General features: G+C 36.9%; 1 protein-coding gene across 12 annotated transcripts in view; it reads right to left on the bottom strand.

The window, feature by feature from the left end:
- Positions 1-27752, bottom strand: part of PMCA (plasma membrane calcium ATPase) — a 139649-nt gene that overhangs the window by 7303 nt on the left and 104594 nt on the right. For 7 of the 12 annotated variants that reach the window (XM_053763058.2, XM_053763060.2, XM_053763059.1 and 4 more), the window contains 16 exons: positions 26296-26389; positions 25501-25617; positions 22775-22822; positions 20856-21025; positions 20110-20325; positions 19392-19634; positions 18216-18454; positions 17609-17771; positions 16816-16917; positions 15780-15959; positions 15246-15440; positions 14136-14342; positions 13471-13669; positions 12739-12950; positions 11426-11577; positions 9970-10096 (listed from right to left, as the gene is read on the bottom strand). In XM_053763058.2, the coding sequence (XP_053619033.1) occupies positions 9970-10096; positions 11426-11577; positions 12739-12950; positions 13471-13669; positions 14136-14342; positions 15246-15440; positions 15780-15959; positions 16816-16917; positions 17609-17771; positions 18216-18454; positions 19392-19634; positions 20110-20325; positions 20856-21025; positions 22775-22822; positions 25501-25617; positions 26296-26389 (2664 nt within the window). Of the gene's footprint in view, positions 1-1087; positions 1342-1923; positions 4039-5790; positions 5902-9969; positions 10097-11425; positions 11578-12738; positions 12951-13470; positions 13670-14135; positions 14343-15245; positions 15441-15779; positions 15960-16815; positions 16918-17608; positions 17772-18215; positions 18455-19391; positions 19635-20109; positions 20326-20855; positions 21026-22774; positions 22823-25500; positions 25618-26295; positions 26390-27752 lie in introns of those variants that run through there. The other 5 variants (XM_053763068.2, XM_053763066.2, XM_053763065.2 and 2 more) reach the window with 5 other exon arrangements.

The following is a 27752-nucleotide window of genomic DNA, read 5'->3' on the forward strand; positions in this document are numbered from 1 at the left end:
AGTGGATAGTTGTGTATAGTGTATAAAGAAGGCCACAGAGGCAATCATGGCGATTAGTTCAGTACTTGAAGCTACATACCTTACTTAGTCACACCACTCAAGAAAGAGATTTTTACTAAGAAATAGAATCTCCCTTTCTTAAGCAGTATAACAGAAAAAGATGGCATAATATTTATAAACCGGTAACCTCATGACACTGAATCCCTACATCACCACAATAGCCAAGAAAATAGTTCAGTTTGGTATCTTAATGCTTTATAACTCCCATGCGTCCGACAGTTGATTTCAATTCGTGCGAAATTAATGCATTCACTCTGCAATCACTACTATTTGGTATCTATTGATAAAAAAAAAAGTAAAAAAAAATGGGATCAGCGTAGCGTGTCTTTATTCGACAAGGGGTCAACTGCACACACTACGGGGCACATAGGAACACACAACCAACTATAAAACATATAACTAACACTGAAAAAAAAATGTCTCTTTACCGACACATCTAAAAACGGCATTCGTTCAAATAACAAAATCGATAACAAGCAAATTTAAATATCGTCCTAGATTAAAGACGTCCATAAAAGCACTTGAGTAGCACAGTTGTGATTTGTTTATATATTTTACTTTATATAAAAATGGCACATTAATTTTAAAGTATTATATATTTTTATTTTTAAACTTTAATACACGAATACAAACATTTAAAGTTAATTACAAAAAGAGATGAAAGTATTCCAGAAAAATATGTATTTACATAAATTATTTCATCTGAATATATTTTTAGCAAAAATTAAATATATTAGACAAGAATTAGTTTCATATATTTATTTAACATCGGTAACCAAACAGATATATCTGCTAGGAATCAACATACCCGATCTAAATAATGGTGCACCACAGTTACATATCATTCTAATTAGTAATTTTGCAAATTCACTAATATACTCTTAATAATCTAATATTTAGTAGACAATTATCAATTCTTATTTTCTAAACTGATTTACAGTTTTAAGAGATATTGAAAACGTCTTTTTATATTGAAAAGTTAATAAGAATGAATATTTTAAATTTAGAATATAATTTTGTTGTTATAATATTGTTTAAATGGCAGTAGTTCTTTTCTAAATATTATTTTTTTAACCTGTACAGCGTCGTTGTATTAAATTTTGCGGCCGGGATTTTTTAGTGGGTTAATTTTTTTTTTGGGGCGTTTTAATCATCGCTTTGATGCGATGTGGGGCTGAGAGCGGGCAGGGAGCTTCCGCCGGATTGTACGCTGATCCTCCGGTGTTCTGCCAAATAATTATTGACAAATATCCTGCGTCCGGCCAATATATCCGCTTTTTGCTGCAAAACAATGACGGTCGTGTCAGTAGACGCCCCGTCGCGAATCTACTCGCTACACATCATAGCCGTAACCAAACTGCTTTGTTGCCAATCCGAAGAAAAAATGGGACAGGGAAGGTTGGCACTCCAAAACCAAATCTAAAAGTCAGGCGATTCGAGGTTTCTCACATTAGGTGTTTGTTGACATATTAATTTTTATCTGCCAAATCAACTGTAATTGTATACCATTTTAAAGAGCAGAGTTCATCTAGTGCAGAAAAAGCAAATATAGCATACGAAAAAATAGAAGAAAAAAAAAACTTTTTTTTTTGATTTGGCTTTAGAATCTCAAAGCTATAAGAAGTGAGAAGATTAGAACTAATGTTTTAGAAAGCAGTTTCGTTAAAAAAGTATGTGCCTAACTGTAAGTGGGATAGGGGGCATTCGCACTAGCGGGCGGGGCAATCGAGGGCATCCAGGGCAAATACTATTAAAAAAAGGAATCAAATCAGTGTTGGAAGCTAACTACTCGATCCGGTATGTGAGCTAGGGCGCTGTATGCTTTTATTTGCGGATTGTGTTCAAGTAAATAAAATATCCTTATTCAAATATAAATAATTTTATTACGATCGTTTAAAGTGCCGGTTAAGTTAAGTATGTAATATTTAACAATTAAAACGTTACATAAAATTAAAAAATAAATTATGAAACTTATTATAAGTACATACACAACCGAGTTAACGATAAAAATAAGTGAAAATAAAATTTTAATGATTTTTTAAATCTTTACACGTTTTTTGTTTGACTATTTTGGTGTAGTGGAGATTATATTTAGTTATGTATATTTTTTTCATCTGATTTTTACGCCTAATACTATTCTGTTAGAAGTTTGGTAAGTAATTATGTCTACAATATTAAAAGAAAAAAAAAAAAGAAAAATTCGGATATAAAACCCTTAAGCGAGATAACGATAACAATGAAATAGCAATATTGATTATTCGCTGTTATCATAACCTCAATACAACAAATCTAGAAAAAATAAAACTAAAAAGGAAAATATACAAATTGTGCATACTCACAGACATCTGTATACATGCAAAACACTGTAACATAAGCATGAACACACTATAAATGCGAAGCATAATTAAAAAAATATATATTAAAAGAACAACATTTTGTACCAAAAAAATACATTTCTTCAATATATACTCATAATACTTAAAAACTACTGAGCGGCCATTTTGTCGAACGAGTACGCAACAAAATGGCGACTGCTACTTTCAACTCACGAAATGGTGGTTGTGATTTTATGGCTTGTTGAACGGATTTAGTTCAAGAAGCCATCGAGTATGTACCGAAGTGGTGGCCCGGCGTCGTGCACACACACGCATGCTCTACACAAGTCTCGTCAAGTACCTACATCGTGTGACCCGGCGTCTATACTTACAAATGAAGTCCCTATGCGTGTCAGGCCTAAACTTACCGTCAACATCTGAAATAGAGCGATTTTTCTAAAACTGGGCGGCCCCCACCATAACTATACGAGTGGCGAAAAAAAATGCTATGGAATTTGATTGAAAATTTATTCATTCAATGTAAATAGACCTCGTAACATTCGCAAAATCAAGTTAGTTTTAGATAATACATTTTGTTATAGCTCTCATTTTTAGTGAAGCGTGAAGTGTCTCATTCATATTAAACTTTAGGCGTCATAAATATTCGATAGATTAACACGTACTAAAGATAGATTCGATCAAAATATTATAAATAGTGTATAAGATCTAGTTTCACAGATCTAGTCGTCTCCAGCTTATAGTTAGAAACGGGTCAAAACTGGTCCCAAAATTTACTATGAAACAAAACACACAAGCTGCCGAATAATGATTTCAAGATATCTCCATAAATATACTCGCAACAAACTACTTGCACAAAAAGCTAGTGAAAATTGAAAATTTCGTAAGATATATCTTTTTAAAAATTTTAAAGTCTACGTTTTAAAAAGTTTACAATATTTAAAAATGGAGTTTTCCACAATTTGTGTTTAATTTTCATATAGCTACCTATACAAAATATCACCGCTCCGGTATACAACAAGACGTCAAAGAATCTCTAGTTTATGTACAAATACGATCGTCTCTAAAATAGCAGTGTTCACTCGTCGCGAGCCGAGTCTCCAAGGCTCGTACAACCTATGTATAATATAAAAGGGGTCCCGAGCTAAGATATGATCTATTAAATTTGTCGGAACAATAACATGAAACTTCAACAGAGTACACGATGAGAACGCCGCGTCGGCGCTGTAACAGGCACAAATCGGTTTAGGAGCCTACGGGCCTCTAACATTTATTAGATTTATTGCTATCGACTACCTAGCACTAATTTTCAACACTTAATAAAATCTTACGCTAAAAAATTAAGACTCGAATATAAAGAATCGTTAAAGCGTACGCGCGGAGCGTTAAGTACGGTCCGTATGACGGCGTAAAAAAAGAAAAAATATGGGGGGGGGGGTTGAAAAGTTTTTTTGTGGGAGATTGTGCGGTGCGCTCAGAAAATGGTGGTTTCCGTCTTGTTGGCGGCGGGGACGTCGTCGGCGTCGATGTAGGCGATGTCGGGGGCGGGCGCGCGCAGGCGCCAGCGCAGCCCCGCGGCCGAGTGCGCCGACAGCCGCTCCTCCAGGTCCTCCAGCGTGGACTTGAACGCGCGCACCACGCGCAGCTGCAACAACCGCGCGTCACTCCCGACCCCGCTCCGCCCCACCGTCCTCACCATCCGCGCCGAGCGCAACGCACGCACCGACACTGACTTGAAGTTAGACACGCTGGATTTGCTCATTCGATTGGCTAGCGGAAGGCTTCGGAACCGATTTAGTAGACTTTAACGCGACCGTTATATATTGAGTAAAAATTATTTACCATTATATATATATATTAGTAATATTTTTATGCGCAATTTATTATCTCATCGCATAAAAACAATAGTAGTAAATAGTCAAAACTACACCTTGCTTTTTTTTTATTAAAGAATCATAACTTTGACATTACTATTAAGATACTTTAAAGTAATGGTTGCTCAATATAAGTAATCATAGTGTCTACATTAGTTCCGAAGTCGTCATGCCAAGAAGATCGGTAAGAATATTTAAAACATAATCCAGCGTTACCTTCAAGACATTCCGTGACTAACTTCAGATCAGTGGCTCGCCACCGATAGCTCACATTAACGAGTGTGGTGTGGATGTTATCTGTTACTTTCCATTGTCTGTATTCAGAGTTGAACGTGGACGCTCTACGCATGCTCTATCGACTCCTGTGCGACACGTGATCGTCCCAAGCTTAGTATCCACCAATAGGAAAACTCGTTTTGGTAGCCGATTCTGATTTAAAATTTATCAGTTATTTTCAAAATGGAATGTTATTTTAATTCCATTTTTAAAGCAAAGAATTGCAGATTGTTTTGCGTTAAGGTGGATACTCACGACATTTGGGAACATAGAAGTCAGTGGAGAAAATAAAGTGTTTTCTGAAGAGATGCAAATACAAATGTTGCCTAAAACTCGGTGGATACGCGGCTGACGACGTATGTGCGACTGTGGCGCCATGCGCGTCGGCTAAATCTATGTGCTAGCGAAACGGCTAAAAATAGTAACAAACACGTGAACTACTAAGACCTCGAATGATGAGACACTAAGCGATGGGACAACGGGGGTAGGGCACACTGAGACATCCGGAAGGGTGCTGAAGTCTCGGGGAAGTGCTATGAGAAACAGATGAACAGACAGACGGAAGGGTGTCTTCGGGGACATTTACAACGATAGACGTGGGATGCATACAGACGAAAACAGAACTAGAGCTCGCGGCGAGTCAACGACACTTCGCTTCATTTCCAAATGTGCAAATAATAAATAAACAGATATCACTTCCATTTATTTTGCCATATAAATTCTAAAATATACTTTTAGATTAATAAACCATATATATAAAGACAGTGAACATCAACAAAACCTACCTCAATCTCTGTCCCTGCGATTATTCCGCTCACACGGTTATACAAAGGTCGCTTGTGTGACTGGAAATATTATCAAACTCGAGTCTCAGGGATAGATTTATTTTAGATAGTAATTTATCACTGCTATTTATAACTAAACATTTAATTTGAATTTTGAACTCAATATTGGCAATAAGATAGTAAAAAAATGCTGTATTATTCAAAGCTCGAAATTTATTTTAATTGACAAAAAAAAAAATACTGGCAATTCCCACAAAAATGCCTAAAAAAAAATGATGCTTTCAAATTGGAACTACGTATCACTTAAAAGATACTGGTAACTAATAAAAAAACCTTTGCATTTAGAATATCGTCGATAATTGAAATCAAAAGAGTAATAAAAAAAGAGTATCGTGACTCCCCGCTCGCGGCTACAGGTGGGGGTGGGGGGGGGGGCAGGCTAGGACACGCTAGTCGTGGTACCGTGAGCGTCCGGCGGCGGGGGCTCCGCAGCTACACCTCGGTCTCCAGCACCGGCCGCGGCTGCCAACAACATCGCTCAACGCGCGGCTCCGTTCCCCATTCGACACCGTCCTACGCGATTAGCTTTACTAGTCGGCCATTGGACAGATATGGGACGGCTATGGGATATTTTATCGTGGGTTTTTTTTATATATTTTTTTTGTTATTAGGTGTTCTTATGAGATATTTTAAGACACAGTTTTAAATACACACTTTTCAAAAATATTTTAGTAAAAATGATATATATCAAAAATGTATTTCTTATCTTACTCAAATGCGATCATAATTAGGAGATTAAATGTAGATAGAATTAAAAATCAAAATTATAAACTAACGACCAATTGAAATCATATTAAAATGTGTAACATTTTTTTCTGTGTAATCTAATAAAAGAGCGACTATGAATCTAAGTCCCATATCTGACCCGGCCACAAGCAGGCCAACACAGAAATTCAGACCCTTTATAAGAAAATTAAAAAGAAAACTGAATAATGTGTATCGTGTCGTTTGATGCGTGTATGCGGGCCTTTGCGGCCAGTGTCAGGTGATACGAATATGACTCGGAAGAGTGACAACTTCAACTCAAAAAAAGAACAACGAAAAAAAATAAAGAAAAGAAAAAAGAAATCGGGAAATCGAGAATCGAGAGGCCTTAGCTACCCTGAAGATCGACTGAAGATGAAGACTACACTAAATCCTACACAACGCTGGGAAATAGTGACTCCTAAGATGCGGTGGATTGGGATCGAGGATGCACTAAATATCTCACCGTTTACACCTAGTTTTATATGCCACAGTATAATGGCTTCGTTTTTAAAAAGTCCAATAAATAAACATATTTTTATCATTTTAACTTTATCCAAATTCCATATTTTGCGTCTATGGTGGTGGCTCGCATTTCGGATACATATACATGTGACATTAACAATAGGTTATTCCTTAGTCTAAACAACTACCATGCCATGTTATTTTTTTATTAAAACACTAAACTCAGGAGCCAAGGAACAGAATACGAATTTTTAGTTTGTTATCAATTGCATACAATCGTGGAAATATTGAAGAAGATATATATTATAACATAAATAATATATGTAAATATGAAAATTATAATAATATGTATACTGTAAACGGAAAATTAAACAAAAAAATTGCACAGATTAAAAAACGAAATCATCAATGTTTCTTTAATAGACTAAAAAACAAAAAAAATATATATATTTCCACAACTGCAACGTCAAATTTCAAATAGCCAGAAACGATTTCGGTTAAATTCGGTTTTAATAAAGAAACACTGTTCAAATACTTCATCTAAATACTATACTCACCAGTTAGCCGCTCGCCTACGAGGTATCTATATACATTACAATAATACGGACACTACATCAAGCCTAACAAAACGCAAAAAAAAAACACAATGAAGGCGAATTTTCAACGGCAAGCCATAGGCAACTACAACCAACTGTCCAGTTTGACGCTTACACCCACCTGGTGACAAGACACCCCGACTTACACTAGGGGACATACACAAACAAAAAAAAAAGAACAAAAATTAAAAAACAAAAAACAAAATTAAAACAAACATCCACAATAACACAACGGCAAAGGAAAGATACGGGTCCACCGTAGAGTTAGTATCGCGAGCACACTCGTCAGACGTATAGACATGCTCTGCCACGTGTGTACACTATTCAAAAAAATTATTCATATTTATTTTATTCATGAAAAAATCCACTCCACACTCAAATTAACGTTCCTTTAACAGCAGTAACTGAATCGGTAAGAAATCAAAAATTAAAACATTAATAAATAATATACAAATTGTGGAATATATGCAAACGGACACGTTACTGCTATATATTTATATATGTATCGGTGACGGTTGTTAGTGCTCGGCCGACCGCGGCGGGTTGCTTGGATCAGTAGCAGGGTGAACGGGTTGGCGTTTCACAAGCAAAAAAAAACACTATTCTCTCAAAAAAAAGTAAAAAAAAACAGACAAACTAAAAAAAATAGTGAAAAAATAAAAATCAAACAGTCAGTATGACTTAGAGTAAAAAAAAGACAGACAGAGAAAGAGATAGTCATATTCATACCGCGATGTGGTTGATGTTGAGTGATTTATAATTATAATATTAAATCTATCGGGGTTGAAGTCATAGTAACTGTTTGAAGGTATTCGAGGGATAAGTAACATGGTCACAGCCTAGATACATAAATAGCATGCCAATAGGTTTCGGGTGGGGGTTGTACAGTCAACTCAGGTTTTTCTTTGGGATTTAAATAAAAAAACAAGTTGGAAGCGTCGAACTGTTCGCGCGGGCATGCGGCGCTAGACGCTCCCGGTCTCATGACAACAAACTAAAACAAATATAGGCCGAAATATAGATTGAAACGTAGGTATATGGAGTAGAGTAGGCATGTCATGAAACCAGGCACTATAGAAATTAATGAATTTTTCCAAAACAAAATCTAGTAAGTATAGCTTTGCTCGGTTGCCAATTTTGATATAATTCGTTACTATTTATACATATATAAATATATATATTTGGAAACGCATACACGTTTGTCACAAAATTAGTGTCCGAACAATTATTAAACTACGTTAAGTATGGGCCAAAAATAATATAGCAGAACTACTTTTATTACTTTGTTTAGTGTTTCTCTGTGTAGGTATAAATTAACAAGAACAGAAGTATAGGAGAATGAAACGAAAATACGAGACGTAAAAGAACTGAAAATCGGAAAAGAAAAAAAAAAAAAACTAAGTTTATACTTCGAAAGTCTTGATTAACATCGACAAATTCTCAGTGTATAATTCATTCTATTTTAACAAATCCGGCTTATAGTACGAACAAATTAAAAAGTGTAATAAATGAACGGCGTTCTCTATTGGCGATAAAAAATTCTATATGGATGCATAGTATAATTGAAAATGGTGGTATTATTCGGTTTGTATGCAATAATAGTAAAAGTATAATATAAATGGACAATATAACATCGAAAACTTAGCGTTAGGATGCCCAAGGTATCCGCAGTGATGATCTGTAGATTTTGCTGTATATATTTTATCTATGCTGGAAACTAAAATGTAAACGTCCCTCAAAAGTTAATATGGAACATACTTTTGCACTCCAATATATATATTTTTATTTCTTCTTTTAAATTCACTGTTTAAGTCATGTTGTTGTAGGAATCAATTCGTTCGAACTATTCGTAGCAACGTTATGACTGCTTAAATTGATCATATCGTTTCATCATGACTTTTAAATTTCAGTCTTTTATATCACAGCCTATTTCATGAAGACATCTATGAGAAAAGTTTGATTAAGTAAAACTGTAAACAAATGTCACGAATTAATTATGTTTAAACGTACGTGAACGTAAACATGCAGTCTTTTGAGACAAGATGTCTCAAAAGACTGCATATTGATAAGGATCATTTTAGTGGCAAAATACAAAAATACTAAGTAAACAGTGACATTTATTTACAATTCCAAACTACTCAGAATTTAAATCTTTTTTTAAATCCCAAAAGGCAAACATTATCCCACAACAACCCGCAGATTCATATCTATTATCATATAAACAGATACATAATATGAAGCGAGGCATCGACCCAATTTGATATACTACTTTTGGTCGAAAAACGACACTTATGCAAAATATAGGCCAAAGCGGATATAAGTCTTAAAAAATATATTTTATGATTAAAAATATATATATGATTATTATATATATATACGTAATTAATTGATCAGATAAATAAAGTAAATTGTAAGTTCATTAGACTGACTCTCAGAGAACTTATTTAATCAATTTTAAATTAATACTTCGATAGTGACCATAAAAGTGTGTGATTTTCATTTAGAAATCAACTGTATTTCATATAACACTTCAGCCAAAGAAAATAGTGCAAGACCACATGTGACTTAAGCCATAAACTAAGCCTTGCATTACGATACTAACGACATCAAAATAGCTTTACTTGTCAAAAATTTCACGTGTACTCAACAAATTTTATCGATATATTTTAATTAGGCTTTAGAACAACCACCCCACCCATCAAGCCCTTACATCCGCATTGGCCAGCCCCCCGCTCTCCCTTCACACGTCCCCCCCCTGAACTGGGGCACTGCGTACCTGGGTCTGCAGCCGCGTGAGCCCTCGGATCCAGAGGATCTGTCCGGCGCGCGGCTTCTTGTCCAGGTCGTTGTCATAGTCCGGCCCTGGCTGGATCGTCTCGTGGTCCGCCTGCCCTCGGCCCCAGCTGAAATGTTCAGCAACAACAATCAGTAGAGCTTCTCTCATCGACAAACATCTGAATTATATACAGAAGGCCAGTGGCCAGCAGGCAGGCCAGCCTTAGAATATAGTAATTGATACCAAAAAATATATATCTAAACCTAGAACTAGTGTGAGATTTTGTTGAAGTCGCTTAAAAGCGTGTACGATGTTTTACATAAACCAAGACAAGTACTGTTGTTTGCCACAAATAGATGCATGCTGACGACCAATATACCAAAATCAACCTCTAATGTCTGGTTTCATGTAAATATAGAAATATTATATTTTGGCATATTCAAAATTAAATCTCCTTCTTTTCGAGTCGAAATAGTAAGTTATATTTAGATCAAAGCCAAAGCAATTGCCTTGTTATTGGCCTAATTAAGGTCTTCTATGGAGCAGGAAAAGATTTAATGAGAGAGAGAAGAAAATTTAAATATAAAGTACTAACATAATAGTCTTGACCAAAGACACTATGACTAAGGAGCGGTTACACAACTCATGTTGATTGCGGCGGGGGTCAACGACCGCGCAACGATGACTTATTTTAGGTAAACTATAATAGGAAAATGTTAGTTAGGAATGGGAATGTTAGGAATTGAAGCAATGCGGATTCAAATTAAATTCAGCTTTCTGATATGATATGATAAACACCATATCATATCAAAAAACTCAATTTAGTTGCTACTTCTGAGTAAATATTAGGGTTAGGAAAGGGCATGGAAAAATAAAAGCGTTACAACTAGCTGCGTCCCGAGGAATCGCTCTCGTGTAAATGTCGAAATGAATATTACGATATTGCCATGTGTGCTATTTATAATTTTATTACATGTGTACATAATATAATGTAATGTACAAGAAAATATTAAAATCCATCTAAAGGATTGTGCGATTGAGCGATAAGCGTCCATACATACAAACTTTCGCAATTATAATGTTAGCAAAAAGGATGACAGGAAAGTAGGACAGGAAGATCGTATCAAGGCCTAAAATTAGGCATAATGAAAAAAAAAAATCAATGCTTCTTCGATTGAAAGGACAAATCTTATTATACACACATAATTAATTTATAAAACGTTTCTCACCATCGGTTGTCTGAAAAAGAACGTCGCTTTTAGCGACAAGACCTAGAGATTTAAGGTAGTTATATTTACTGTCACTTATTTATTATGGTGTACGCGTGCACATAAAGAGTTCATTCATTCATTCATCCACATATAAAGTTGGTATGATATATAGGCATAAGCTCCTTTATTCAAGTCGATTTTTTTAACGATCACCACTGGTGAAGCGTGAGTCGTGCAACACTCACGTGAGATTCTTGGGAATCTTGCGCGTGGGCACGGTGGTGACCAGCTGACCCCAGACCAGGGTCCCGGCGCCGAAGAACAAACACCACAGCCACTGGTCAAGCGAGAGTCCCGCTGTACTGAACGCCATGCCGCCGAACTGGATAATGATGACCTGGGAACGGATTTAAAAATCAAGCCTCGAGCGGGAATCGAACCCACATCCCTCCCTAATCGGGACAATGCTCTTAACCACTACGCTAATGCTGACTGATGCTAGTTCTGACACTATGCTAAAGCTTTTGTTGTCATCAGAGACGGTATAGTATTTATCGCGTGACAAAAAAAAACATGTCCATACAATTAACTATTGAGGAGTTCCTCGTTCGGAGCCAATCCTGCGTACACCTATATCATAATAATTGTTATTAAAACTAAGCGTCAATGTTAAAACCTATAGAAACGAGCACGACGGAGCTACAACGTACTGCGTCGTCGCAACGGAGCACAACTGTGCAATGGGAACACGCCCCAACTTGTAGTAGCAGACAACGTTTTTGTTTTATACTCTCACAATAGTCGGTCATTGAATGGGTGACCAAAATTATCTTGAGCTCCTCCGTGCTTCGCAAGGCTCGTCAAGCCGTTGGCCCCGGTTGTATTTGCAGTCGTTAAACCCGCCGGCAATGCGCCCGCATGGTGGGTCATAGCCCATACTTATCCATCAGTAAGGAAGGTCAGTGTACAGCAGTGGGGACGTATAAATGGCTGTTGATGACTGTGATGATGTTTGTCCGCAAGATGTCGCCAGTACTCATGCACCTAGACTAGAATCAATAGGCTAGTTGACAATTTTTTGCTTCGACGACTATTCGAAGGCCCTATATTATTAGAAACACCTGTGAAAAAAATTCTGTGATAAAGATAATACTTTCAAAGATATGACAAAAATAAAATCACACATTTTTGGACTCGTCCAAACGCTCCATACTAAACGATACGAACAAGTGACGTCACTACGTGCTAAAATGTTCGCGAAGAAAGATACGTTTGTTAGACAGCTACATTAAATATTACGCTTATGGTGATGACTTCTTAATAAAAGTTGTTACACAATTTTAGTTCTTTATGATGGTCGAGTTTGTTTTTATAATTTCATACTTTTCGAAAATTGACTTTCCAACCAACTCTAAATCTTCGTATAATGATCCAGCTGCATTGTTATGCTCTATGAATTATCATAATGATCTATTTCACGTAGATTATATATATGTATATTTAAATTCTGTGAGGTTGTCAACTAGCCTATTGCTTGCTGCGGTGTGTTACAGTATACCTGTGAGAAGGCAGTGCCGATCCAGATGCCGTAGAAGATGGGGTTGGTGAAGAGTCCCTGGAACACGTTCCGCTGTCCGTGTATCTTGCGGGCGTTGATCTCGTTGAAGAGCGTCATCATCACGAAGGTGTTGAAGATGATGGTGAAGTGCTGGCTCGGCTCCGCGCCCAGCGGCTGCCCGCGGCCCGACGGTATGTTCAGCAACACGTCGCCTGCGGTCGCCGCACACGTGTTAACATTACCCTCTATATCATTTAGGCAGGCTACTCACACACCAGCCGCACGGGAAATCGAGATCCCTTTTTTTTTATTTTGCATAATTTTTTTTATCCTAATTTAATTTTGCATAACGAGTTAGTGTTAGCAACATCGACACAATACAGTCGATATGATCCTGATCATCCTGGACTATGTATCACTAGTACATTAGTATCCAGTGGGAACATATGGGCTCCATAAGAAAAGGCCGTAAACATATGGATTAAGATTCATGGCCATTACGTGTATTCTATGTGTATCGAAGAGCGAAAAATGTTATTATGTAGAAAAATAACAACGAATTTTCGAAAATATAATATACGAGATGAAAAAATTCTAGAATCGAGCGGGAATAGAACCCGCGCCCCTGTCCATCCGGGACAGCGCTCTTCACCACTGAGCTATCGAGACCATGCCAGTTCGGACGAATTGATTCGTCTCTTTGCGTCGTACGCTGTTATCACAACGACTGACCAATGAAGAGGAGAGCGAAGATAATGAAGAGCTGGTAGAGCGCCTGGCCGAGGATGTTCTTCATCATGGTGCGGCTGATGAGCGCCTTGGTGCGGCCGTACGGCTTGCGCTGCAGCAGGTCCGGCGTCGGCATCTCCGTGGCCAGGGCTAAGGAAGCTAGCGTGTCCATGATTAAGTTCACCCACAACATTTGCACGGCCTGCAAAATGTAATCGTTTTATTTTATTGTTTGTTCCGCAAGCGAGCGAGACTAACGCTGTTTATATGTGTTTCTTTCGGTGTCTCTTCTCGGCAGTGGTCGTTCCGAAATGTCAGTGGTTTGAGAAATTACTATTATAATCCTATCCTAATCCTAACTAATATTATAAATATGAAAGTAAGTAAGTTTGTTTGTTTGTTTATTACCTCTTCACACTCTATATACTCAACCAATGTTCTTGAAATTTTGAAACAAAAAAAACAACAAACAGAAGAAAGTAAGTTTGTTACCTCTTCACGCTCCATCTACTGCACCAATCTTCTTGAAAATTTGCATACATGTAGTTTAAAGTATGGAAAAGGTCATAAGGTGCCTTTCATCCCGGAAAAATAACTGTCCGCGTGGAAAATTTACGCGGACGAAGCCGCGGCCAAAAGCAAGTTGAGTTGAGAAGTCAAGTTGTGACCTTGAGAGGGCTGTCCTGTATTGCGCACGCGCCGATGAAGGCGACGATGACGGCCACCACGTTGACGGTGAGCTGGAACTGCAGGAACTTGGCGATGCTGTCGTACACGTTGCGGCCCCACATCACCGCCTTCACGATCGACGAGAAATTGTCGTCCGTTAGGATTATGTCCGACGCTTCTTTGGCCACGTCCGTGCCGGCTATGCCCTAAAATGTATGTAAAATGTGTTAAGTGTTGGTACCACAAATCTCAGTTGACTTGGTAAACGATACCAGTGGGACCGGTACGTGAATATATGACATCTTTATTTTACTATAATTTAGCTTACTATTAATAATTATGACGATGTTACATCGACCCTGCAGTTACGCGTTTCTCTTGGTCGTGATGTGCTGACACAACGTCACATGAAAATATGACTGCCATAGATTATTTTCGGGTTAAAGAAATCTTTATTCTCATAAGAAAACATTCACTTACATGAGAGCTTAGAATCTATGGCTTAAACTAAAAAAGGATTTACAATGTTGTCGTTGCGCGCAAGATACAGTATTTTTTATACCTACATTCTATAAAATAAGCCAATAAGCAAGTTAACTTTAATACAAAATAAGTAGGGTAGTAAGACAATCATCACACCTTTTATTTCCTCTAACGCATCACGTCTAGAAACGCAACATTAAGATCACATGACAGAGAGTATACGCCAAATACTAAGAAAACTATATAGTCGACGGACGAGTGTAAACAAATATTAAATTAGAAGACAAGAGAAGATCAGCTTCCCGGTCCAATACGGATAATCTCATACAAAATGGCAGAGTGGGCCGCTTTGATATGTTATGTGTTTAAGTAACATTAAAGGTGTAAAGATTATCAAACCTCAAAAAGAATGAACAATAATACGTGTAATTCTCGCTTTAATATTATTGTTATATACATAGTCGGCACTGTTTGGTCTATTATACTGTAAACTGTTAGGTATATAACAATTTTTTGTCTTATGACTGTTCGTGCCAAAATAAATGAAAAAAAAATTACAAAAGTAATCACAAATCTTATGAAATATATCTAAACTTATACCATTCATATAAACAATATCTAAATACCATAGCGAATCCAACGTCAGCCTTCTTGAGCGCAGGTCCGTCGTTGGTCCCGTCGCCGGTGACCGCGACTACTTCGCGTGTGTCGAACGCCTTGGACTCGATCATGCCCTTCACTAGTGTGTATTTGTCTGTGGGCGACGACCGCGCTAACACGCGGAGCTTCGGCCACACTTTGTCTAGCAGGTGTTGTTGGACCTGGGGTGAGAAAGGGGGGGGGGTTATAATTTTATTTTTCATATATCAAAAGTTCTGTTTGTGTGGTATAACGTCTGGAAGCGAAATAAAAAATAGAATGGAGCGAACGGTGGTAACGCAAAATTATAGCGCATTTATGTTGCCAGATCATTTTGAATAACGACAGAAAAAGAAACTGAAAGTGACCTCTCCATTGAAATCCCTGATCCGCCTGTTAAACTGCCGCCACATTTGATAAGTTTGAAGAACAAAGAACATAAATATTGACTGAAGAAAACAAAAAAACTGAAAGTGCCTAATTAAGTCCAATTATTAAGTCGTACGATAAAGTCTGTATACCTCTCCATTGGAATCCCTGATCCGCCTGTTGAACTCCTTGCCCTCGAGGATGAGGAAGTCATCGGTGGGCTTCAGAATGCCGCACTTGACGGCGATGGAGCGCGCGGTGTTGACGTTGTCGCCGGTCACCATCCTCACCGTGATGCCCGCCTTCTGGCATTTGCGGATAGCTTCTGGGACCTGGTGTTATCAGATTTAGAACTGTTTACGGCGTCTATTCATGTAAATTCCCTTATTTCCAATAGTACATTTTAATGCCGGCTGAAAACTGTCGTCGAACAGTTTGCCAAACTTTGGCAGATTCGGTATACATTGCTGGTTTTTCATTGCGGTAAATAAAAACACTCATACTAACTACGCATTGTTCACGTATTCTGTTGGCATGTGTTTGAGTTCGGCGACAGTGTGGAGCTGACATTTAGAGATCGTAATCATTTTGAGCGACGCGTTTAGTTACGCCGAGGGTTTTTAGTTCATTTAATCAATACAAAATTGAAGACAACAATCACAACTGCGGTTTTGTGTTTGCTGTCGCTAATGTATTTTGAAATAAAGTAATTTTTAAGCCAAATTTCAATAAAATATTTAAAATTATTGCCATACATCTGTGAAGTTTCACGTTGTGAGAAAATTGACTATAATATTATCATCCTAATATTCGTTTATGTATAATACTGAACTAATGCTGCAAATACTGGCCACTGAAAAGCTGACTAGACGAAGATTTAATTTTTTACTCTATAGCATTTTACTTTTGTATGAGATTTTATTTTACGCTCTTTAGTTTACTAAAGAGCGTAAACAGAAACACGTACAGAAATTCGTAGACGAAGATTTTACTTTATGCTCTTAAAATCTTATTTGGACGATTTACGTCCAATCATATATTCAAACTTTACGAACATGTGAAGTGAAAATATGTTTTTTTAAGTATAAATAAATTACACCAAACATTTTGGCAGATGACTTAAATCAGTTATATACTGTTTTGTTCGATAAATAAAAAGTCTATTGTATAAAAAATCTAACGACCTACCTCTGGTCTGACCGGGTCCTCGATACCAACGACGCACAAGCACGTTAGATTATTCACAATGTTATCTTCATCGTCCCAATTTGGTTCCTGGTCTATGTGCACCTGAACAAACATACATTGATTAGATATATAGACTACAATGTAACTAGTACCAATTATTTCGACCTCTGTAGCGGTCGTCATACGGATATACATATATATATATATATATACATTGACTCTTATCTTTTTCAGATTGATCTTTGTCTTGAGTATTTATTTTGTCATAATTTTGTCTACATGCTCAGTCCATGATACTGAGCAACTTTTCCTACTGGAGCAACACCGAAATCGCGAAAGAAATCAGCTGATCCATATAAATTCTTCAAGATAGTGGTATTTGATTTTGTATGGAACAGTTGATTTTTCGCGATTTCGGGGTTGTTACTAGCGCCACAATCATGTGACGCCCGTGAGCCGGAAGCTTGTTTTATAATATGTAAAATTGTAACCTGTATTCTGGTTTATGGTGTGTGGTTCCGTCCTAGAATAGGACCACTATTCTTCCCGTGGATGTCGCACGAGGCGACTAAGGAACACAGAGCCTTAACAGCTGATAGGCAACAACATTCCCAACGTGGGTTGATACCACGCGCTCGTTTGTAAAATCATAGCAAAACCGAAATTTTATGAAATTTTTTTTTACGTTAACCCCGGGCTTTGGAGCGTCACATTGATTTGTTCTAATATATTTATTTAAAGCTCCGGGGACACGCGAAGACGAGCGAGAGAGAGAACGAGAGGTCTAGTTTACCTGGTTGATTTCTGCCTTGCCGGGCACAAAGTCCCTGTAAGCGACGGATATGGTTCTCAGGCCGTCGCAGGCCATGGGTTCAATGACCTGCCTCACCAGCCTCTCCTGCATGTCCCGAGTGAACTTCTCCAGGCGGCCCTCGTGGCCGTATATGAATGCGCATCTGGGGCGAAAAGTTACATTGTAAACATTTTTACGAGTGTGCATTTCATTTGGAGGCAATAAATATATTATATTAAAAAATATTCGACTTTTTGTTCCTCCTATACCAAACGCCAATTTCATATGTAAGGACCTAATATCACACTAAATGTTTGTTACTCTTTCACGCAAAATCTACAGGACAGATTGTTATGAAATTTGGTAAATACACTACCAAATTGTTATGAAATTTGGTAAATACACTACCAAATTGTTATGAAATTTGGTAAATACACTACCAAATTGTTATGAAATTTGGTAAATACACTACCAAATTGTTATGAAATATGGTAAATATACTACCAAATTTCATAACAACGATGAGTAATAATGGGTATAATATAATTTGAATAACACCCTTTATTATCCCGAAATCTGGGCGCAGCTAGTTATATAAAGTACTCACTTCTTGAGCACGATCTCGGAGGCCCCCTTGGTGTAGAGCCTGTAGCCCCCCTTGTACGGTATGACGGTGGACATGCTCTTGCGCACGGAGTTGAACGTGTACACGCGCGTGAACGACTCCTCGGGGTGGCGCTCGCGCACCGCCTCGTAGCTCTGGCCCAGGCCCACCACGAACCCTAGCAGGGCGCACTCCGTCTTGTTGCCCACTTGCATGGGCGGCCCGGTCGGGTCTTGGGATGGCTGAGTAAAAAAAAATATTATTTATTTATTTAGATACATTAGACAGATGTATAAAATCGTTTATTTGCATCATAAGACAATATAAAAATATCCCAATACAAAAGAAATTATTATATAATGAAATCGAAATAGCGACCTTGTATCACAGTGATACAAAAACGAGTAGGTATAGTACTCAAAGAGCAAAACACTGGTTTTTAATTATCACCTTTTCTATTTATTTATTTAATTTAAAACAACCAGGTCGAGCAAATGGAAAGAATGGAGGTTTTTGCCCAGCAGTGGGACATCTGATGGCTTTAAATAAATATAAAATAAATGTTCATCATTCTTAAAGAACTTACCTACTCGCAAAGGCGAGTGTGTTATATAAAAATACTAGTGTCATATTTTATTAGCTAAAGGCACCTGACATGACTTGTACGACCACCTACCGACGTAAACGTGACAAGTAGTCGCATACACCAATGAACTTAAACTGTCAACCAGTGTGCAGGTTTCCTCACGATGTTTTCCTTCACCGGAAGCAAGTGGTGGTCTATGAAAACTACTATGAGCCAAATTGCTATACAAACTCATTTAACGAAAAACTGTTCATTCAATGAAAATAATGTAAATAGTGTCGATTTGTTTTGTGGAATGATAGCATGGCCTACATTCAAATTTGCATACCTACCCACCCATAGCCTATAAAACATGTAGGATTAAGTTTTCTTTTAACACCATATTTTTTCAGTTTTCTTTTACATAGTAAAACAAAATCGCTTCCCGCTGTGTGAGGGAAGCTTAGAAAAACAACGCAACGGATTTCGATGCGGTTCCTGAGCAAGTTTATGTATATAATTTATTAAGGTTTTACCCAAGCGAAGCAGAGACTAGTTATTAACAATGTTTTTGCAAATAAATGTTATTTGTCTTTGTGACATAAATAACTCACCATAATTCTGGAAGTAAACGCGCTATTAACAGAAACGCCCTCGATCATGGTCTCCCCCACTTCTTGCGGTATATCCCTGAAGTTGGGGGTCACTTTGCACAGCTTCTCACAGATGTAGGACTGCACCACGGTCATCCTGTTGGTGGTCAGCGTGCCGGTCTTGTCCGAACAGATCGCTGTTGCGTTGCCCATCGTTTCGCAGGCGTCTAAATGGCGCACCAGATTGTTGTCCTTCATCATTTTCTGCAATGGAGTTCAGGTTGAATTCAATAATTATATTGAAGTTACTAAACCACATATGATTGTGCCTCTTCGAATCATTATCCGAAATTAAAATATAAAGAATGCAACAGTCAGAGTACCCGTATAGGGTATGTAATATTAAACCCAATCCTGAAATGCCAAAGTTTTTCCACTTTCACGGCTAAACCACTGGACCGATTTTGATGAAATTTTATATGCATGTTAAAGAACCCCGTTCAAACATTTTTTCTTTATTAAAAATCGACCCCTAAATTACTATTAGGTGGTGAAAATCATGTCTAGAGACTAATTTCCTAATAAATTTATTTTAATTTACATTGCTGTGAAATCATAAAATGACACTGCAATGTTGTTTACATAATATGACATGTAAGAATAACTGAGTTTATACGTGATTTTTCACGTTATTCATCACGAAGATAGATGTAGATATTGTGTAATGTGGGAATCTCACCTTGACAGAGTAAGCGAGAGACAAGGTGACGGCGAGCGGGAGCCCTTCGGGGACGGCCACCACCAGCACCGTGACTCCGATGATGAGGTGCTTCACCAGGTTGTTCACGTACACGGCGCTCCAGGGCTTTTTATCAATGACGAAGTTGTGGACACAGAATTGTGTTACCAGGATTATGACGGTCAACACGGCGATGGTCGAGCCGGCGTAACCGATCTGTTTGAAATTATAATTATTTATTGCATGCATATGAACGTTTCATTCGTAGTTTGACACACGAAATGTAGTGCCAATAATATAGGTACGCAAGAATAGATTGTATGATTGTGTTTTACAAATATAGATACAATTGAAGACTACGACGGGCGCTGCAATGTTGTAAATGTTATTCGTTCTTATAAAACTGTAACAAACATGGCGATTTGATGTTATATTGGTTACTAATTTATAAATTTGGTAGTAATTAATATATACGGCAAAGCAGTAGAGAGAGTTGGTCGTTTTGAAATGCAATTAAAACTAGTCAGGTACTTTTGTTTGGTAATTAATGAAACTGATCAATACAAGTGACAATAATTATCGTATTTTATTATTTAAATACATTCAATTTCATTTTTTCACCCAGTCGAATATCCAATTTGTAACGCAGACATCAATCATTTAAAATGCAGAAAAAGCGCCTTTGAAAGTCTAATTTGTGATCATTATGGTTCTTTTTCATTATGTGATCACTTGGATTTTATCACCTGAATGGCCAGTTTGGTCAGTTTGGCCTGCAGCACAGACTTCTCCTTCTTGTGGCTGGCCTCGGCGGCCGGCTTGTCGCTGGGCGGCGGCGGCACGTGGTTGTCGTCGGGCCGCGCGTGGTTGGCGCCGTGGCTGTTGCCCGATGCGGGCAGCGTCACGTCCTCATCACCTATTTTCATGGCTTTATAATATTCCGAGGTATACGATTGTACGGATTTGATGCTTTACTTTTAACGATTGAAAAGGCGATGTGAATATAGACAGTCACTCGTGCGAAAATGCTATACCTTGTCGTATTCTGACTACTGTCGCGTAAGACGCGCGCGTTAGATGTACGAGATCGCCGCGACTTTGATTAAATCGACTCAATAAACGTAAACTATTTAAGTTTATTTTTCATGAAAAATTTATTCAATAACTACAGAACGAATTTTCATGCTGAACCGCGAATCAGGAACTATATTTCTACTTACGTGTCGTATATATAAGACACGTATTTTTACATATACTTATATAAATGAAACAACTACATTGAAAAATTTAGACAACATATAATATGCGGTCATAATAGAATTACTATTATAGCCATGAAAATTCTCATTACTTCTATACTAGCTAAAAATTACTGATTACTTATATGAATATTATAACGAAATAAAATAAGAAATCCGTACACGTTATAAGAACCTGTTATTACATATAACGAAACTAATATAATAATTTTCTTGAAAAAAAATTGTCCAGCATCATATCCGTACCAAACATCGACAAAAACAGTTAATACACTTCAGAGTAAAATTATTGGTTTAAAATTTTAATCGATTAAATAAAAGTGCAAAAAATACTTTTGTGAATTTCAACTGCTCTGTAATTTTATTATTTGATACTACTACAATTTGTTGTTACTTAAATGGTACATTAAATTTAAGCATCAAGATCTAAGTATACATAAATATGGATAAAACTGTATAATATTAGTCAAGAATACCACTACTGTGACACTAAGAATGTAAAATGCAGTCTAAAATGTATCAAATGACGTGTGTTTTTGGAATAATTACTATAAACATAATCTATGTTGAAAATATAAAAGTGCTGTGTTTGTTAATAAACCAAACTACACCACCGCAAGTTACTGTATTATCTAAAACACACTAAGATCGTTAATGTAGGATTTGTTTTTTTAGCTCAAGTACACTAAAGGACAGACGTAAATAACCCTCCACAAGAAAGCTCAAAAGCTGAGACGTAAGCACAAACATTAACCCCATTTATCAGATTATAGTAAGCGCCAGTTAAATTAATGTTTTATCCATTTAGATTACTTGTAAAACGTCAAAACTCGTTAAACAGTCCAATCCATTTCATTAACATATTTTCTTAAGGAATAATTATCGAAATATGAAAATAAAATCGACTTTCTACTCATACTACTAACAGATCATCAGACCCGACCGAAAGAAAGGGACGCACGTATTTAATAACAAAGGAAGGCATTTGCTTCTCCCTGCATACCTTTCTGCCGGCTGTCTAAAGTATAAATCCCATCACCATAGTTCATTTGTATGTGAAGTCGATTTTTAAGTGTTCAATTAGTTCGTTTGTTCTTGAGAGATATTTTGTTTCCACATCATGGAATGATTAACTTTGAATTCACGATTTACATGTAAACTAATTAATTAATATGTCCAATGTAACAAACTAAAAAATATGTCTCTCTCACTCACACATAATAATAATACCGTTCAATATCGCTAAACATGAAATTGAAGCGACATAACTATTTTATGCAAATGACAAAGACATTACAGTTTTTTAATTCATGTATATATATATTAACTGGCGCTAGTGTGTACACATCTGTGGCCTTGAGTGTACGAGGGTTTCAAAAGCGGGGAGTAGCAAAGGAATTACTTACCAGGGAGACTCTTGCGTTGCGTTCCTTTTCTCTGCTGCTTTTTAGCTTCTACTTTCATCAATTCCGCGTCCGTTGTATTTATTTCCAAATAATATACAAGCATACACATTGATAACAACGATTTTATTTATTTTTTTTACATCATGCAGTCATACACGACATTTACACGATGCAGTATCGATATGTGTATGTTTTTTTTTTTTTTAATTTAGTATATTTTATTTAATTTTTATTTTATTTTCATCGGCGACATGGAAGTGGGGCGTGCAGCAGGCCGGGGTCAGGGGTGGAGAAAAAAAAAGTTGGATGTCATTGAACGGATCACACTATAATGTTGGTGGCACTAAGTCTAAGGGGAATCATGTCAAGCCATTTAAGCACTTATGACATTATTTCTCATATTACTTATGTCGAAAATCCTTTGTACACAAGTGCTTAAAATTGGCATCTAATTGCATTTACAAATGTATGCTTTAAGGGTATCATTTTAAGTACATGTTTATGGTTTTTATCGATCGAGATTATTTATTTTATTGATGTATAAATACCTAGAGTCGATATCTATGGACAAGAAAATTGTAAATAAATCTGTACGTACTACATGCTCCCACAAGACAGCTCAAGCTATTAGTCAAAACACATACATTACGGACAACATATAACAAGTACAATATGTGAAAAAATGCTTGTAACCGTAACCTTAAATGCAATATGGAGTGAACTTCACGATCACCAATAAATAAAATAATCTCATTTGATGGAAGAAATTAGTAAGATTTCCAATTGAACTTTGTGAAGCAAAACCAATTCAAAATAAATTATATACTATTAATTTATATGTCGTAGAGAGAAACAGATGGAAAATACCAAAATAATAATAATATGACCGACCGTCAGGAAATCGGTTCTGTTGCCCAAGGTAAGGGAATTCAACCCTACATATGCACGGCAAGTATCCGAGCCTCACCCTGCACGGAGCTGTGTGTTAAAACCAGTTTTGCTAAAGGAACATGGGAACAAGACCGCACCGCGCGGCGGCATAGCTAAAACTGAGTCATTACAACGCTCGCATTACATTTTATAGCCGACACACAGGTGGGATGACGATTTACGAGTAACTTTGCTGACGAGTACCATTTTGTAATACGGGCCAATACGGTATCTAAGTTGACAATAAAGTTATCAGTCCAACATATATATTCATGATATAGCAACATTAATTAACAAATTTACTCAAATTAAAAGTCTTTCAATTGAAGTTACTTGATATATACTGAAATGAACATTATTTACGTAGGAACAGAGTTCATTTTACAATACGATTACTGAGCTAAATAAAAATCAATCGTCATTTTGTTGTACTAATTTCTTCCTTTATTTTAATTATCTTAAAAGGGTAGGGGTGCGGTGATCAAATGGTCAATGGTAGGGGGGGACTTCATACGTCACTGTGGATACACTAGGTATGCAACAAAGCATAGGAGTGTCTATGCTCATTTAGTCTATGGCAAGCTGATTATTCCAGTAAAACTGACTCTATACCGACGCTGTAAGGTCGATTTTCGTCTATAAGCAAGCTGGTATATATTGCAAGCTTCAACTATGGGTATTATTGTCACATCTGTGCCACAAAACTAGTTTTAATTTTTAAGATTATAAACATGAAATAATAATTGCTTCATACTAATTGCCAATTTATCCGGAGGAATTAAGTTTCATTGATCTATTGCAATGTTTATGTGAAGTTTCACGCGCCATTGTGCGCACACACCCGGTAGACATTAAATCATATCCGGTAAATTATAATGCCGTCAGAAGTTCCAAAGGTTAATTTTAATTAATTTATTATTTATTGGACTATCAAATATCAAATTTGAAGCTCAATTTTGTTACTAATGATCAAAACCTATTAAACTTTAGAATTGTAAAAGTCATATCAGATACCTTTAGGCGACTTGAATAAAATCTGACATTAGTGTTAGAAAGTCTACATAAGAAAGAAAATAAAAATTAAATGTACTTTTTTGACCTGTCAATTGGCAACTAGTATAACTCTTTTTCTCAGTAAAACATTGTCGACGGTCGGTCGTTAATGTATCTGTAATTAATTAGCCATTACAACTATGTTTTGTGGCGAGTTAATATCTAAATGAGCAAATACACAATGATAACTATTGTTGCAAGGACTTCGCTATAGGGGTCGGAATGAAGGGGTTGATTTTGATATTGGTTTTGTATTTGGTGTGCTAAATTTGATCAAATGTCTTAGCAAAGATCTTCAAAAGAATTAAAAAAAAAAACGTCACGTTTCTCTGTCTATGACATAATAATGTAAGGTCAGAAATTACCATAATATTGAAATTCATATCAATATTTTAATTCTTAACAAATTTGATTTTACATCTCTGTCTATTTGAAAGGTGGTAATAAATGGTTAATTTACTTTGACTTTTACAAAAAATCACAAAAACATTTCACAATAGGGAATTATTGCTTATGGTTCAGCGCAGACGGCAGCATGACATTTGTCTATGATTTGTCATTGAACTGTCACTGTCAATGTCAAACCACGCTGTTTCCATCTTGCATTAGTGCTGCACTCTGGTGTGAAAACACCGCAATATTTTCTATTACAATAATTTGAACACCACAAAATTTAGCACGCCAGCCAACCATCAACCCGCTCACTCCTAACTACCTCGACCTTGACATTGAGAAGCACTGACCTTTCTTCATCTGCTTGATCTCCTTATCCTGCTTCTCCACGGCGGCTCCGAGCAGTGTGAAGATGATGCCGGCTTGGGAGTTAACGCCGACTGCTGTCACTAGCATCTTGCCAGACCCTGTAATCAGAGGAAAATCACTCTTAATTACATTGAGCATACCATTACACATATACATTGATAATGTGAAGTATGTCTACATCGGACGCACTAAAGCTTACTTTTCAATGAACATTATTTTTGTGTGGTGGGTGTGGTTACCTTCATATGCTTTTTTATGGAATATCTTTTTGGTTTTTAAATAACCTTTAATTCCACTTTTTATAACGGTTCCCTTCATTATCGTTCCTTTATGATTTTCCACAACTCCAGACAAAAATACGAATATGTTGCCATGTAAGCTACAATGTATGAATTGCCATTTACATAATGTGCAATTTGTGTTATTGAATGTATAACATGTGTTTTAATAATAATAATAATTTTCATTTATTCTCAGTTTCTATTCTGTTAATAACAACTAATATCTAAATGTTAGTAACAATAAAAATCCTTTTCCGTATTTTATAGTAAGTTTTACCTTTTAATTTTAAACTTTTAATTTACGTAAACAATATCTCTATGCACAATTCTAAAACGGAGCATATTATAGTTACCTATATTATAAAGTAACTACTCTCAACGTTAGGCAATGTACTAGCATATATTTTTATAAGATTCATCTGTAATATTTTGTTTTTCAAATAAATAAATAAAATAAAATTATTAGGGGATAGCGATATGGTAAATATTGCCCACCTTCCATCACGTGAGTACCAGATAGCACCATGGGGTCGAAAGCCTCCCCCTTTTTCACGTGGTCCGATTCACCGGTAAGCGAAGACTCGTCGATCTAGAACAACAAATATAGAAAATAGTATATTAAGTTGACGACCTTGGTGGCATAGTGGTTAGTACGTTGGTCCGCTATCTGGAGATCCTGGGTTCTAGCTAATATTTGTAATCGTGATCACAGTTATTTTTCTACGGTTTTCGGTGTGTGAAGTTGGTGGTACGATTGTGAAATCTTAGATAAAGAAAAAGTGTAGATAATAATACCGCAATATTACATAAACTTGTCGTAAAGCAATCTAAAGACGTGATGATTTATATATAGTTATACAATGACGCACTTGGCATATCGGCAGCGGCGTAGCTACCGGTGGGCTAGACGGGGCCCTCAAGCTCAGGGGCCACTCTGACTCTGAACTGAACTAGTGGTAAATTCTCCAACATTCGGAATATAAATAAACTAGATTCCAGGCACGCGAGTTTAATAATGCCAACTGGTATAAAAAAAATACAGGTGCAACCAATCTGATTTATTTTTTATTTAAAAACTATATTGCGCAAAATTACAAAAGGCGGACTTAACGCCGTATGGGATTCTCTACCAGTCGCCAGTAACCATTAGACAAAACAGACAAAGCAAGGTGCTGAGGTCGGAATTGGAAACTTGACGAATACAGAACAGGCGAGTTGAAATAGTAGGGGCCCTAATTAATTTTTTGCTCCAGGGATTTTGCATACGGCCCTGTATATCACTGACTGCGGCACTGTATATCAGAACTGATTTCCAACAATTAAGATAAGGGTGCAGACATGTTTGCAGGTAAAGTAGGCTTTGGGTCCAAGGTTTTGTATACTACTCGAGTAGGTAGATAATAAATTTGTATTATACACAATTCATAATGTGATATCTTGCATATAATAGTTTAAATTAGTGTTAAGTTTACACGTTACACTGTTCAATCAACGGCACTATTTTTAACATCCGACGCAAAAATAGTGTGTCTGTCTGTCTGTGTACGTGGCACCGTAGCTCATCAACGGGTAAATTTATTTGGATGTGTTTTTTTTATTTGATAGCTAATTTTTGTCAAACATATTCAGGCAATTTAAGTGTATCTTGGTCCCTGCAGAAGGGGTAAAGAAATGCTGGCTTAATGTCGTCAAGGATGATATGCGCGCCAATAAATGGTCTGATGATGTGGGGGAGAAAAAGTAAGAAGGTGTACCCTGGGCTCCGACGCTGTATGGCTTAGGAGGGAAGTTAGAAGCCTAGAGAGGGATAGAGGTATATTTTTCCTTCTTATCACGTAAGCAAAGCCGCGGTTAATGTTTAGTTATGCATATCTAGACGGCGGAAATATGGACGATAATAAAGCACACAGATATAAGTTGGTAACCACGCCCTCTAGGGCCGGCCCTGGCCA

Source organism: Plodia interpunctella, chromosome 23 (genome assembly GCF_027563975.2).
Source record: "Plodia interpunctella isolate USDA-ARS_2022_Savannah chromosome 23, ilPloInte3.2, whole genome shotgun sequence".
Lineage (NCBI taxonomy): Eukaryota > Metazoa > Arthropoda > Insecta > Lepidoptera > Pyralidae > Plodia > Plodia interpunctella.